At 43.3% G+C, this 15,289-nt stretch overlaps 1 protein-coding gene across 6 annotated transcripts in view; it reads left to right on the forward strand.

Annotated features, from left to right (window-relative positions):
• The window catches only part of C18H3orf20 (chromosome 18 C3orf20 homolog), a 70,741-nt gene that overhangs the window by 2,987 nt on the left and 52,465 nt on the right, over positions 1–15,289 (forward strand). For 4 of the 6 annotated variants that reach the window (XM_054729854.1, XM_054729856.1, XM_054729857.1 and 1 more), the window contains exons 2-5: positions 1,927–1,983; positions 2,233–2,881; positions 3,657–3,794; positions 7,829–7,948. In XM_054729854.1, coding sequence (XP_054585829.1) covers positions 2,416–2,881; positions 3,657–3,794; positions 7,829–7,948 — 724 coding nt within the window. In that variant the 5' untranslated portion in view covers positions 1,927–1,983; positions 2,233–2,415. The remainder of the gene's footprint in view (positions 1–1,926; positions 1,984–2,232; positions 2,882–3,656; positions 3,795–7,828; positions 7,949–15,289) is intronic. The other 2 variants (XM_054729858.1, XM_054729859.1) reach the window with 2 other exon arrangements.

Consider the following 15,289-nt stretch of genomic DNA (forward strand, 5'->3'; position numbering starts at 1 on the left):
AATTGTATGGTATGTGAATTATATCACAATAAAGCTATTGTAAAAATCAGCTTTTATCTGTAAGACATATCTTCAAAATTAACCTCAAAGGAAAGGAACTGGTAGGGGGTAGAGAAAAGTTCCTCAAACCAGTTAACATTTCAAGGATTTTGTTTGTCTTCTCTTCATCTGAGTCCTGGCTTAAAAAAAAAATAAAAAATCAGCCCCTGTATGGTCAGGGTCAGATCCTCTGGCTGGCTGCCCTGATGACAGATTCTGAATGGTTTCTTTGTTCTTTGCCTTATCATTTAAAAAAATGAACCTATTTGTCCGAGTCTTCATAGCTGACGAATAGATGCCAGGGGTCAGCAAATAGACATAGGAAGCCACTTTATCTGCAAGTCAGCCGGATGTCAGAAGGGTTTGCTCTATGGGATTCTTGTTCTTTGGAGACTTGTTGCTGATAGATGGGCAGAGGCAACTCAAAGGGCATGAGGAAGTAGTGTTGTATTTAGAACCTATGTCCTAAGAGCTCTGATTCCTCATCAGTAAAACCAGAGAGATAACAGCCTTCTCACCCCAGGGTGGTCACACCAGATTATGGTGTGAACCTGCTCTATAAACACGGACGGTGTACACCAGAGGCGTGGTCCTGGAATGGTGAACTTGGGGTAGCTTCAGAGGACATGGTTTGAAAAGTGAAAGATTGAAGATTGGTGGGAGAAGATGGCCATGGATATGGTGGGGAGTAATTGTCAGGCTGAGGTGGTAGAATTGATGGTTGGAGGGCTGTGGTAACAAGAATTGTCAGAAGGCACCAGCCAGAGACCCTTCTGCTCTAAGGCCACCATTACTAGCAAGTATGCTCATGAGTCTTTTAAGTCAGACAACAGAGGCGGCTCACTGACATTGTATGGAAATGCTGGCAAAGGTGATGGGGCAGGGGGCTTCTGCTCTCAGCTTCCCGTTGATCAAACTTTTTTATTTAATTTTATTTTTTAAGTAATTCTTTATTGTTGAAAGTATTACATATACCCTCTTCCCCCCCCCCCCCATTGACCCTCTCCAGCTGATTCTTATTTATTTATTTATTTATTTATTTATTTATTTATTTATTTATTGTTGAGAGTATTGTGTTCTGATTCTTGAGCATCTTTGATAAAGGTCATATTTGCACAAAACCCCTCAGAAATTAAATTGTTTTTGTGTGGTGTAAAATCAAGAAGTGCCTTTATATTTTTTATTAATGTATTTTAGATTGTCATATAGACAATGGTATGTCTTTATGGGATTTATTTTGATCAGATGAACGAAACTTTCAGATCTGATTACAAAACCCTAGAGGTTTATTTGCGGATTTTTATTTAGCCATTTTGTGTTCATTAAATTGTTCTTCAAACTCCCTCTCCAACCAGTGGTCTATTTTTGATATAAAGTAAGACGATAAAAATAAAACACAATTTAGAAGAATGTCAGGGTGAATACCATCTAGTAGCATCTAATGTTCAACTGACCCAGATATGAGTATGCTTGTCTGCTATCTTCACAGCCACATATGTCCATTTGATGAGCACTAGGTGCTCTCAAGAAGTTTTACTAAAGTGGGAAAATACTTATTATAGTTTGCTGATTTTAAGGTACACATTTTCCCCTTTTAACATCTCTGAAATTGTGATATGTCTTACAGTCAATGGTATCTTGCACTGATATTTTTCTTATAAGATGGTGCATTAGTTACATCAAATCTTGGGTTTTATGAAATGTGGCAAATAATATTAGTCATTAAATTAAGAAAACTCATTCTCCTCATTCTTTCCTGTCTGCCTTTGGATGTACATGTTGAATAACTCTATACCCATCCTTTCATTGCAACCAGGAGCTTACCCAACCAGGAAGCTTATCCCCTTCATCCAGAGAAAGCCGATAAAATATCTTCTGTTTTTGCAGGTTTTTATTAATAGACCACAAGCAGATCTTCCAGTCTCGGGTCTCTAACTACAAAAGGTATGATGGAACCTTTCTCCCTTCCCCATCCTTTCCATTCCTCCAGCCCCTGGGACTCCTCCATAGGAACTTAGTTTGTGTGACTGTCCCTGGAACTATTTCTGGAACCTACTCATCCCCAAGCCCTCCCTCCCCAAAGTGACTCACTAATGTGGGTCTATCTGAGGTTTCTCTGGGAAGAAAAGGGAGGAGGGGCATCCCCTTACCCTACTGTGGAGGATGTGACCAATTATTATCCTCCCTGGATAGGACCCAGACTCTATGACCTGTAAAGGCCATTTCAGCACTTCCATTCTGTCTGTCTCCAAGCCTTCACCTTAGGTAAGAACTTTAGCTTTCACTCACCTCTCAGGGTGCTCTGACTCTTTACAGCTGAAGGCCCCTCTTGTCGAGATTAACAGTATTACTTAGCAGTATGCATGCTCTAGCAACATGAATGACATCAAGAGTAACCGAGAACTGTACCTGCAATACACATCCACGGCACCTAAGCTGCTGGCCAACATCTCCAAATTACTCCTCATGTGCCGGAACACAGGCATTGCTATACCTAAGGGCATCAGAAACATCTTTGAGTTTACTTGGGAGGAGCTCATCACTGACCCTATGGTGCCTACCCCATCTGACATTCTGGGCCTAGAGATCAGCTTTGGGACCCCACCTGTGGTGCCTATAGAATCAGCCCCTGTGCAGATCCATGTCCAGAAGAAGCCGCCACCACCACCACCACCAGTACCACCACCACTGATGCTACCCACTGGGCCGGGCAAGTTCACCACCCATGGCCATCGGGTGAACTCTGGCCAGGAGACCCTGTACAAGTTCCAGCGGCAGTCCATCCACCTGCTGACTGAGCTGCTCACCCTGAAGATGAAGGCCATGCTGGAGTCTGTGTCTGGTAAGGCTGGCTTGTCAGATTCTTCTCCATTTTTTCTGGGCCTGGAATAGTCTGTCTGGACCGATGTGTCTACTACACCTACCCCAAACAGGTATATAAGGATGAACTGGGAACAGGTGGCTTGCATTGGATCTGCTGTAGGAATTGAACTCCTACCATGACTACCCACAAGAATCATCCTCTCACCCCTCTCTGTTCTCCACTTTTTCTTCCATTCCATCAACTTTGCAGAGCCAAGACTGGAAGGTTGGCCGTGGAGAATTGTGCGAGGTTAGAGGTACTGATGGGTGGAGTTTGTGGAAATGACAGAGAGGTGGAGAGAGGCGGCACCCAGGAGGAAGGGGCTTGTGGAGTTGCCAGTCAAGAGGGACGATTGGTGGGTAGCAAGACAGAGCCCAGTAGAGCCAGAATCAGGGAGAGTTATGAGAACGGGTCCTTCTATTGTGAGGGTATCATCTCTAGATCAAGGCCAGGACCTAGAGCCACATCAGTAAAAAAAACTTCTAAGTACTGCATTATTTTAAATACCAACAGCATTGATACCCAGACCTATGAGTATGGAAGAGAGAAGGACAAGGCGGGGCAGAGAGTAACATGCCATTTGAGAGGTTTTGAGAGCTAGAGACCCGCCCATTAGAAGCCCCCTCACACTCTTATCTTAGATATGGATCTACACTCTACCCTTATTTCTCAAGCCATTTATGGATGCCCTTTTCTGAAAACATTAGCCCATGGCTGAGAGGAAAATGAGTTGCTTTGTTGATTCCTTTATTAGGTGCCAACCCCTTGGACATCACAAGGCGCTTTGTGGAGGCCAGCCAGCTCCTCCACCTCAATGCCAAGGAGATGGCTTTTGACTCCCTGGTTGGCACATTTGGGAGAAGTAGCTTTGGTGCTGGACTGATGGGAAAAGGTGGGTACCTGAGCTTCAGCCCTTAGGTGAAAATTCAAACAGTAACAACCAGAGTATAATGGAAAGGTCAAATCCCATTTAAATGGTTGTCATTTCCAAGTGTTAAGATGGATGTGGAGCAATGGAGATTCTCAAATGCTGCGGGGAGTGTGCCATTCCCCGTGGAGAGCAGTTTGGTGGCATCTGTGAGGAAGGAGATACAAAACACAAGCATGAAGGGACTAATTTTATTGTTAACATACAACCATTCAGGAAAAAAATTAACACAGTCTTTATTTCTTATAACAATTAGCATGTGCTCCAATATCAATTCATTTTTGTTAAATACGATAAAAGAAGGTGTGTGTTTTTTTTTATACATTTTGTTTTCCTTTTCTAAGATAAAATCCCAAACATTTCCTCCCACACTATTTACCATGCAATGGATGTATCTTATGCCAGTTCTGTTCAGGATCAGCTACGTCCTGGTAATACAGGTCCTCTAAATTGTTCTGTAACTATTTTTGCAGATAGTTACCAGCATATATGGAGTTCTGCACCTTGTGTTCCATATAGGGCTTAGAGATCCATCTCATTTGGGGTGGACAGCTGCCTGTTGGTCTGTTTCTGAGTAGGGAGAGTCCCACGGGGGTGTCATGGTAGCTCTGGCCCAAGCACCTACTCTCAGACCTGCCCATGGTGCTCTCCCACCCGAATATTCTGTTCCCTCACCTTGAAAAGGAAACGGTTGTCAGCAATCACACTCCACCTCATGAAGTATTTAAGCATTCTTGCAGAGTCACAGGCTTTCATCTGTGCTGCAGTAACTTCTGGTGTCCCTCATAGGCTGTGGCTAATCTAGTGGAGGAGAATTTGCAGAAAGTTGAACCTTGGAGAGAGATCCTTTTAGTGATGTCTGTGCCCTGCTGCATTAGCAGAGCACTGGGAAAGCCTCCCCATCACACTCCCCAGGAATTCTCTCTCACTTGTTGCCACATCGGTTCCAGACACTCCTTTCTTTAAACCAGCCTAGAGTTTGGGGGAAAAAAATCAAAATGACAAAATATGAATGAAGAAGCTATCCATTTCTTTTGGGAAAGCATTCATCTTAGAAGGACTTGAGTTAGCTCTCCCAGGGCATTATAAAGAAGATGCAAATCAATTTATTTTGCATGAATATTGCTTTTCTAGACCATCTTATTATGTGAAGTAGACCAAAGCTATAACTGAGTCTAGAGTAGTTTTGTTCCCTTAAAGCTGTTGCCAGAATATACATAGTAGTAAGACTAGTTCTAGCCTTTTCTCCTGCCCTTAATACCTGCTAGTCCTGACTTGTCATGAAAGAAAACTACACTACCCCTTGATTTTTGGTTGATGGCAATATCTATATTAATAAAAGAGCAATATGCTAATTAGACCAGGAGACCTTCTGGAGACCTTCCGGATGTACTTCCGGACAAAGCTTGGGGCTTGGCTGGCCTGCAAACTGCCCCCAAACGGCCCTCAGCCCCTCACCCAGGCTGGCCACGCCCCCCCGCCGTGGGGACCCTCACCCTGATGGGTGCGTGGCCAGCCTGCAAACAGCCATCAGCTGCTTGCCCAGGCTGGCCACGCCCCTCAGCGGAGACCCCCACCCTGAAGCGGGTATGGCCAGCCTGAAAACAAACCTCAGCCCCTCACCCAGGCTGGCCCCACCCCCAAGGGGACCCCCACCCTGATCCGGAACCCCCTTCAGGGCAGACCAGCAGCCCCCACATGTGCCTTTATTAGGCCTCTATACTAATAAGAGCATAATATGCTAATTAGACCGGGAGACCTTCCGGATGTCTTTCCAGACAAAGCCATGGTGGTGGGGCCCAGGCAGAGGCAGTTAGGGGTGATCAGGCCAGGAGGAGAGGGCAGTTGAGGGCGAGCAGGTCAGCGGGGGGACAGTTGAGGGCGAGCAGGCTGGCAGGGGGGTAGTTGGGAGCAATCAGGCCAGCAGGGAAGGCAGTTGGGGGTTATCAGGCCAGTGAAAGGGGGGCAGTTGGGGGCAAGCAGGCCAGAAGGGGCAGTTGGGGGTGAGCAGGCCAGCAGGGGGACAGTTGGGGACAATCAGGCCAGCAGGGGAGGGGTCAGTTGGGAGTGAGCAGGCCAGTGACGGGGGGGCAGTTGGTGAGCAGGCCAGCGGTGGGGCAGTTGGGGGCGAGCAGACCAGCAGGGGGGTCAGTTGGGGGTGAGCAGGCCAGCAGGGGGACAGTTGGGGGCTAGCATACCAGTTGGGGGGGCAGTTAGGGGCTAGCAGGCCAGCAGGGGGGGCATTTGGGGGCAAGCAGGCTGACGGGGGGCAGTTGAGGGTGATCAGATTGGCGGGGGGGCAGTTGGGGGCCAGCAGGCCAGCGGGGAGGCAGTTGGGGGTGAGCAGGCCAGCAAGGGGGGCAGTTGGGGTGATCAGGCTGGTGGGGGGGCAGTTGGGGGTGAGCAGGCCAGTGGGGGGGCAGTTGGGGGTGATCAGGTTGGCGGGGGGGGGCAGTTGGGGGCGAGAAGGCTGGCAGGCAGAGTGGTTAGGGGCGATCAGGCAGGCAGACAGGTGAGACGTTAGGAGCCAGCAGTCCCAGATTGCAGGGGGGATCCCAGATTGGAGAGGGTGCAGGCCGGGCAGGACACCCCTTCCCCCCACCGTGTACGAATTTTGTGCACCAGGCCACTAGTCATTGTATAAAACATACCAAAAAAGAAAGCAAGTAATCTTGCCATCTTTGCATATGTAGCTATTTTTCTTTCATTTATTCAATTTTCTCCCTCCCTCCTTCCTTTCCCCTCTCCCTCCCTCTTTCCCTTTATCTCTTTCTCCCTGTGTGTGTATAGTTTTAAAAGGATACTGCAGTGTTCTATTTCTCAGTATCCTTGATTTAACAGACAAATGTTTTCCAACATGGCTCTATGCTTTTAATAATTGTCATTTTGAGTAGGTGTAGATTTCTTCTAATATGTATGTTTCATAACCAAATGCTTAGGTTTCCAGGTTTTTTTGTTATTAGTATTTTATGCATTGTAATATGCAACTTTATATATGTCACTTATTTCTGTTGTATTGGTGATTAAGATTGATTACCCAGGAGAGGGCTTATTGGGGCAGAGGGTCTCAATATGTGTTTAGCTCTTGCTACATATTGCTTTCTTGATGGGTTTTCTCTACACCAGCAGGGTTGACTAGTTTTATTCCATCTTTACCAGCATTGGCTATTGTTAGTTCTTTTCTTTTTTGCTAAGTTAGAAGGTGCTGAAAGTTGTTCTGATTTCAATTTTTGGATCACTAATGATAGTGATTGTGTGTTACATCATCCAGTGTGCAGTCTCTGGTTATTATCTTTGTCTACTTGTCAAGTCAGGTTTGCCATTTTCTTTATGGATTTGTATAAACCATGTCAATAAATGAGATGCTTAACATTTCCTAAGAATTAACCAGTGAAATGACCATATTTGGGGGGAGAATAAGGAAAGGATTTGATGAGGTTTATGTAAGAATGATTAAGATTTTCCAGAGTGATGGGGCTACTAAATTCTAATTCTTAAGTGTTCAGATAATCAAATGATTCTACAGAAGATAGCATGATTCTGCAAGAGGCTGATCTGATTGTTGGAGAAGCATCTGATTTCTATGGCTTGGATAAGGGAAAATAGGTAACTTTAAATGTCCTTCTAGTCAGCTCATTGCTTATTTTCTCTACTTTTTTTTTTTAATGCAGCAGTTATACCTGCATTTGCCCTTTAGTCATATCATGTCACCTTTTGTGTTTGATAGCTGCTCCCTGCTCTAGTCATTTCACTCTTGAGAGGTATTGGGAGGGAGGGAGGGGTAATGTAGAAAGGAACCTTAATTTCCCTTAATTACTCAGAGCCTGCTTGTTTATTAAAACGTCTTTTTATTCCAAGAGGTGGTTGTTTTGTACAATAGGGCACTAGAATATCTGGTCTAACATACTGCTAGAACAAAAAAATCCATATTATATTTTTTGTTAAGAAAAAATAAAGTTAAAAAATTAAAAGAAGGATCCCTGTCTCTTCCACTCCAGAGCCCTTCATGAGCACCTCAATCATGGGAGTGAACTCACCTTACCAGCTTATCTATGAAGCCTCTACTGGCTGTCTGAGCTTTTCCCTCTCAACTGGAAGGGAAGTCAAGAAGAAAGCAGGTAACAGTGGTTCCACGCAAGACATCCTAGCCCATCTGTGGAGGTAGGGAGGTGGATGTAAGATTTCCCATTTAGGTTAATAGCATAGTTTGATTTGGTTTTCTGATAGGAAGGATATACAGTTTCCCTGGCTGATGACAGAAGCTATTGAAACAGATTCTTTCCAATAAAGTCGACACATCTCAACCCAGTTACTCCAAAGTAGAATCTTATCATTTGAATGTTTACATGCCCTCCATTCCTGGTGATATGGTTCTCTTCTCTTTCACTTCTCTCAAACCCACATTTTCTATTCCCTCAGTAGCCCAACCTGAACACCTTTGATCAGAGAGATCTGTGTTGCTCTTACTCACAGAGCAAGTGGGGGAACCAATATCTGAAGAGAGATATTTGTATACAAAATCTAACACTGTGTCTTAAACTGGGCCTGTTCATGTGGGCAGAGAACACAGAGAGCACTCCTATTCTATTGAGGAAGACATACAACAGAAGGAAAGGCTTAAGGGAAAGAATGGGTGGCAGATGAGGCCAAACAGTATAGCAATGACTGTGCAGACAGAAGCTTAGAGGAGACATGAGTTGGAGAAGGTAGGGTAAAGCCTCAAGGAAATTCCAGGTCTCCCCTCACCTCCCCAGGCTTTGATTGCAGAGTGGTGGAATGGGGAAGGTAGGGGAGGACTACATTCAGAAGAGGAGGTGGGAGGATCAATATAAGGTAGGAAGAAATGCTCAAAGACTGTACAATTGATTCCCACAGACACTGGAGGTAAGGCTGGAAGTTGAGAAGTTTGGATTTTATTCCTGCCCCTGCCCCTGGCTGGCTGTGTGATTTGCCTTCCTCCAGTCCTCACTCTCCGTATCAAGCTGATCCTATATCCTTTCAGTTAGTGAACAAATGTTTATTAAACAATTGCTAGTTGTCAGTCACTGTTCTAAATACCAGGGGTGCACATTTGGACTCTAAGACAAAGACTGCCTTTCCTAATGGAACTGACAACCTCAGCTTTCCTGAACAGAGTAAACTCAGCTGTCCCCTCTCATTTCCCTGCTTCCTTTAATTCTGTTGATGCGTTTTCTCTCACTGCGGTTCAATAGCCCACATTACTTCTGGAATCCTACTTTATGTATTCCTGGTTTTATCATATCCCCTCCTGACCCTAAATCGAGACAATCACTTAAAGGCAAAACAAAGTATCCTCAAGACACACAGTGATTTCATGATTTTTCTTTCTAGTGACCTCAAGTGTAATGCCTTGAGTAAGGTAGTTCCTAAGCAAAAATGAATTATGCTTGTTGGTCTCTTTGTCTTCCTCTGGTTGTTTTCCTCTGATACCCCACCAAGATGCCATTTGTCTTACTGTTTCATCATTCTCACTAGGATATATGTTCAGTGATGCTGCATTTCTTATTAATTATGGAATTATTCTCATACATACATGCTAGAATGGAACCTTCCTTAATAGTTTTTAAATTTAATTTAATTTAGCTTTATTTTATTTTATTTTTTTTTTTTTTTTTTTAAATTTCTTTATTGATTAAGGTGTCACATATTTGTCCTCATCCCCCCATTCCCATCCCACCCCTCTCCCCACGCATGCCCCAATCCCCTGTAGAACTTAACCGTTGGATAGGCTTATATGCATGCATACAGGTCCTTTGGTTGAACTCTCCCCCTCCCCCCCACCCTCCCCCTACCCTCCCCTATCCTCCCTCTGAGGCCCGATAGTCCGATCGATGCCTCCTTGCTTCTGGTTCTGTTCTTGTTCCTCAGTCTATGTTGTTCATCATTTCCCCTAGATGAGCGAGATCATATGTCACTAGATATATACTAATAAGAACTGAATGTGAGACGAGCAATAATAGTTATGCTGACAGGCAAATGAATCAATCTGTAGCGAGCTTCCCCCTGGACCAACAGCTCTTTTGAGACCCAATTTCAATGTCCAGTAGTTCCTTATGTGTACATGTTAGCACTGACCCCTCAGCTCTGGATGGTGGACAAATGGTGGTAATGGAGGTCCGACTCCCTCTGGTTTGGTCTCGGCCGAACCCAGGGGCACGGCGTCACCCGGACTAAGGGGCACGTGGCCTCACCCATACCCAAGGGGCGCGTGGTCTCACCCGGGCCTGGGACCCAGCCTCACCCGGATGGATCCAGGGGCGCACGGCCTCACCCGGACCCAGGATCTGGCTTCACCCGTACCCAGGGACGCTTGGCCTCTCCCAGACCCAGGGGCACGTGGCCTCACCCGGGCTTAGTTGTACAAGGCCTCACCTGGTTCCAGGGACACATGGTCTCTCCCGGACCCAGGGACGCTTGGCCTCTCCCAGACCCAGGGCCACTTGGGCTCACCCGGGCCTAGGTGCACGAGGCCTCATCCGGATCCAGGGACGCATGGTCTCACCCGGACCCAGGGACGCATGGTCTCACCCGGACCCAGGGACGCTTGGCCTCTCCCAGACCCAGGGGCACGTGGGCTTTATTTTATTGTTGACGGTATTACAGATGCCCCTTTATTTCCCTCCTCCTCACCTCCTCTTCTTTTCCTATCTGTTCCATGCTCATGTGCTATTACACCTCACCAGCTAACCCCATTTGGAGTTATAGGGCCAGGAAGACTTGGAGCAGATAGGTTCCAGGAGTTGGACTTACTCCCAGAGGACAATAGTTCTTTCTGGAAAGTAACCCAACTTTACAAGGAGAGAACTGAAATAAGTCTGTCAACAATGGTTCCTTGTAGGGGCAAGAGACTGCCACCCTCGAGGACCCAAGGCAACCAGATATAGGCCAGACATGGATGCTTAGACCAGCAGATGTTCCAGGAGTCAGCTAGCTGGCAATTGGTCCTCAGGGTCAAGTCTCTAGTCTCTGGTGGTAGGAAGAGTTGGGGAAGGGACCAGGAATCATTCAGGGTGTCAGAAAGCAGAGATGGCCCTCAAGCACTAGCCAGAAACCCCAAGACTTGGCTAACAGTGAGGAAAAATCCTTCTGAGGTCCTCAGAGCTGACTTGGAGCCTGATAAATGCCCCTGACATGAAGCCAGGTTTTATTCTTGAGACCAAGGTGAAGTTGAGCCTGAATATATCCAGGGAAAGCATGTGGCTCCAGCTGGGTGGGCAGCAGAAACTCAGAAGCAGGCAGGACCTGAATAGATGCCTTTGGAACTTCAGTCATGGAGGATTATCTCCAAAATTTCATGTCATCATATCCTCAGATCACCTAACAACTGTCACACACAGAAAATAACTGTAAAAAAAATGTAAGACAAACATAAAAAACATTATTATTCACAGATTTGAACAGGCAGAAGAAAGAAGCAGCACACTTGAAGATAGGGCAATAGAAATTATTGAATCTGAAAAACAGAAAGAAAATATTGAAAAGAAATGAATAGAGCCTAAGGAACCCATGGAACACCATCAAGTGGAACAACATACATAATGTGGGAGTCCCAGAAGAAGAGAGAGAGAGAGAAAGGAAAAGAAAATATCTGAAGAAGAAATGACTGAACAATACCAAATTTGATGAAAGTCTTGAATATAAACACCAAAGATTCCATGTAAGAGGAACTTAAAGAAACCCAGATCAAGACACATTATAATCAAACTTTCAAAAGACAGAGAATCTTAAAAGCAGGAAGAGAAAAGCAAATCATTACATACAAGTATTCCTCAATAAGATTATTAACAAATTTCTCATCAGAAATTTTGGAAGCCACAGGAACTAGCACTAAAAGAAAAAATAGTCAATCAAGAATTTTGTATCCATAGAAAAAGATATAAACAAGTGGAAGAATATACCGTGTTCATAGATTGGTAGAATTAACATCATTAAAATGGCCATATTACCTAAAGCAATGTATAGGTGCAATGCAATCCCTTTTAAAATACCAATGGCATACTTTAAAAATCTAGAACAAACACTCCGAAAACTTATATAATACCAAAAAAGATTCCAAATAACTGCAGCAATCTTGAGAAAGAACAACAAAGTTGGAGGGATCACAATACTGAATATAAAGTTATAATACAAAGCCACTGTAATCAAAACAGCTTGGTACTGTCACAAGAATAGGTACATAGATCAATGGAACAGAACAGAGATCTCAGAAATTGACCCAAGCCATTATGTTCAATTAATGTTTGACAATGGAGGAAATAGCATACAAAGGAGTAGACAGTCTCTTCAATAAATGGTATTGGGAAAATTGGAGAAGTACATGCAAAAATATGAAGCTATACCACCAACTTATACCATACACAAGGATAAACTAAAAATGGATAAAAGACTTAAATGTAAGTCATGAAACCATAAAAATCCTAGAAGAAAATGTAGACAGCAAAATATCTGACATCTCATGTAGCAGAGTTTTTACAGATACATCACCTAGAGCAAGAGAAACAAAAGGAAAAACTAAACAAATTGCACTACATCAAACTAAAAAGCTTCACAGCAAAGGAAACCAGCATCAAAATTAAAAGGGAACTCACTGTATGGGAGAATATATTTGACAATGTTACTTTTGATAAAGGGTTAATTTACAAAATACATAATTACTCATATAACTCTACAGAAAGAAGACAAACAATCCAATTAAAAAATGGGCAGAAGACCTGAATAGACACTTCTCCAAAGAGTATAGACAAATGGCCAAGAAACATGAAAAATGCTTAGAGTCACTACTCATCAGAGAGATGCAAATTAAAACAATAATGAGGTACCACATCATACCTGCCAGAATAGCCACCATCAATAAATCAACAAACAACAAATGCTGGCGAGGATGTGGAGAAAAAGGAATCCTACTTAGTACACTGTTGGTGGGAATGCAGACTGGTATAACCATTATGAAAAACAGTGTGGAATTTTCTTAAAAAATTAAAAATGGAACTGCTATTTGGCTCAGTGATCCCACATCTAGGAATATATTCTAAGAAGTCTGAAACACCAATCAAAAAGAAGAGGTGCACACCTATGTTCATAGCAGCACAATTTATAATAGCTAAGATCTCAAAACAAGTGCCCATCAGTAGGTGAGTGGATAGAAAAGCTGTGGTACATTTATACCATGGAATGTTATGCAGCAGTAAAAAAGAAGAATCTCATACCCTTTGAGACAGCATGGAGGAACTTGGAGAGTATTATGCTAAGTGAAATAAACCAGACAGAGAAATATAAGTATCACATGATCTCACTTATATGTGGAATCTAATGAACAAAATAACTGATGAGCAAAATAGAACCAGAGACATTGAAGTATGGAACAGACTGACGTATTTCAGAGGGAAGGGGATGGGGGGGGGGGCAGGAAGAGATTAACCAAAGAACTTATATGCATAGTATATGCATTACCCATGGACACAGACAATAGTGTGGCAAAGGCATGGGGCGTGTGGTGGGTGTGGGCTAGAAAGAGTAATAGGGGGTAAAATGGGACATATGTAATACTTACAACAATAAAGGTTTAATTTTAAAAAACACAATAAAGCCGAAACCGGTTTGGCTCAGTGGATAGAGCGTCGGTCTGCGGACTGAAAGGTCCCAGGTTCGATTCCGGTCAAGGGCATGTACATTGGTTGCAGGCTTGATCCCTGGACCCAGTTCGGGTATGAGCAGGAGGCAACCAATTGATGTGTCTCTCTCATGTCAAAAAAAACCCCTCTCTCTCCACCTCCACCCCCCATCATCTCTCTCTCATATCAATAAAAACATATTTTTGGGTGAGGACTAAAAGAAAGAAAAGATCTTGCCGGAACTGGTTTGGCTCAGTGGATAGAGCGTCGGCCTGCGGACTGAAAGGTCCCAGGTTCGATTCTGGTCAAGGGCATGTATCTTGGTTGCAGGCACATCCTCAGTGGGGGGTGCTCAGGAGGCAGCTGATCGATGTTTCTCTCTCATCGATGTTTCTAACTCTCTATCCCTCTCTTCCTCTCTGTAAAAAGTCAATAAAATATATTTCAAAAAAAAAGAAAGAAAAGATCTAAACAATCTAGCTTTACAATTATAGAAGGAAGGAAATAATAAAGATTAGAGCAGAGATAAATGAAATAGAGAATAGAAAAAAAACAATAAAGACAATGAAGCTAGAAGGTGATTCTTTGAAAATATGGACACATTTGACAAACTTTTAGCTAGATCAACTAAGAAGAAAAGAGAAGACTGAGATTACAAAAGTAAATGGAATTTACTAATTCTATAGAAATAAAAGAGATTACAATGAACAGTTGGACACCAATAAATTGGATAACCCACATAAAATGGAAAGATATCTAGAAGCATAAAACCTACCAAGACTAAATCATGGATAAACAGAACATCTGAATAAACATAAATAGTCTGGAGACTGAATCTCAGTAGTCAAAAAAACTCCCAACAAAGAAAAGCCCTGGGCCTGGTGGTTGCAGTAGTCCAGACATTTAACGAAAAACTAATGCCAATCATTTTAAAACTTTTCCAAAAATTTGAAGAGGGAACACTTCCCAACTTATTCTATAAGGCCCTCATTATCCTGATACCAGAACCAAAGACGCTACAGGAAAAAAATAACTGCAGACCTATATTCCATATGAACACTGATGCAAAATTTCTCAACAAAATACTAGCAAATAGAATTCAGCAGCATATTAAAAGGATTATACACCATGACTCCAAGGATAGTTCAACTTACAAAAAAAAATCTATGTAATACACCACATTAAGAGCATGACAGGGGATGGGGGGAACCCCCCACATTATCATTTCAATTAATGCAGAAAAGCCATTTGACAAAATTCAACACCCTTTCATGTTAAATACAACAACACTCAAACTAAAGGAAACCACCTCCACATAATAAAAACAATATATGACAAATTGACAGCAAACATTATACTTAATGGTAAAAGACTGAAAGCTTTTCCTCTAAGACTAGGAACAAGGCAAGGATGCCTGCTTTAACCACCTCTATTAACATAGTACTGGAAATTCTAGCCAGAGCAATAAGACAAGAAAGGGAATAAAAGGCATCCAAATTGGAAAGGAAGAAATAAAATTATCTGTTTGCAGATGATATTACCTTATAAATAAAAACCCTAGAGATACCATCAAAAAGCCTGTTAGAACTAAAAAATATATATATCAGAAAAGTAGCAGGATAAAGTCAACACACAGAAATCAGTTGCATTTTCACATATGAACTAGAGGCCCCCTGCATGAAATTCAGGCAAAGGGCTCAGCTCTTGCAGCCCCAGCTGGCCCTCACAGCCCTGGCTGGCCCTCGGAGCCCTGGCTTCATCCTGAACATTGTCTGGACAGTCATCCAGAAGGTCGTCCGGATAGTTGTTTTGCTGTTCGATCTAATT

This window comes from Eptesicus fuscus, chromosome 18, assembly GCF_027574615.1.
Source record: "Eptesicus fuscus isolate TK198812 chromosome 18, DD_ASM_mEF_20220401, whole genome shotgun sequence".
Classification (NCBI taxonomy): Eukaryota; Metazoa; Chordata; class Mammalia; order Chiroptera; family Vespertilionidae; genus Eptesicus; species Eptesicus fuscus.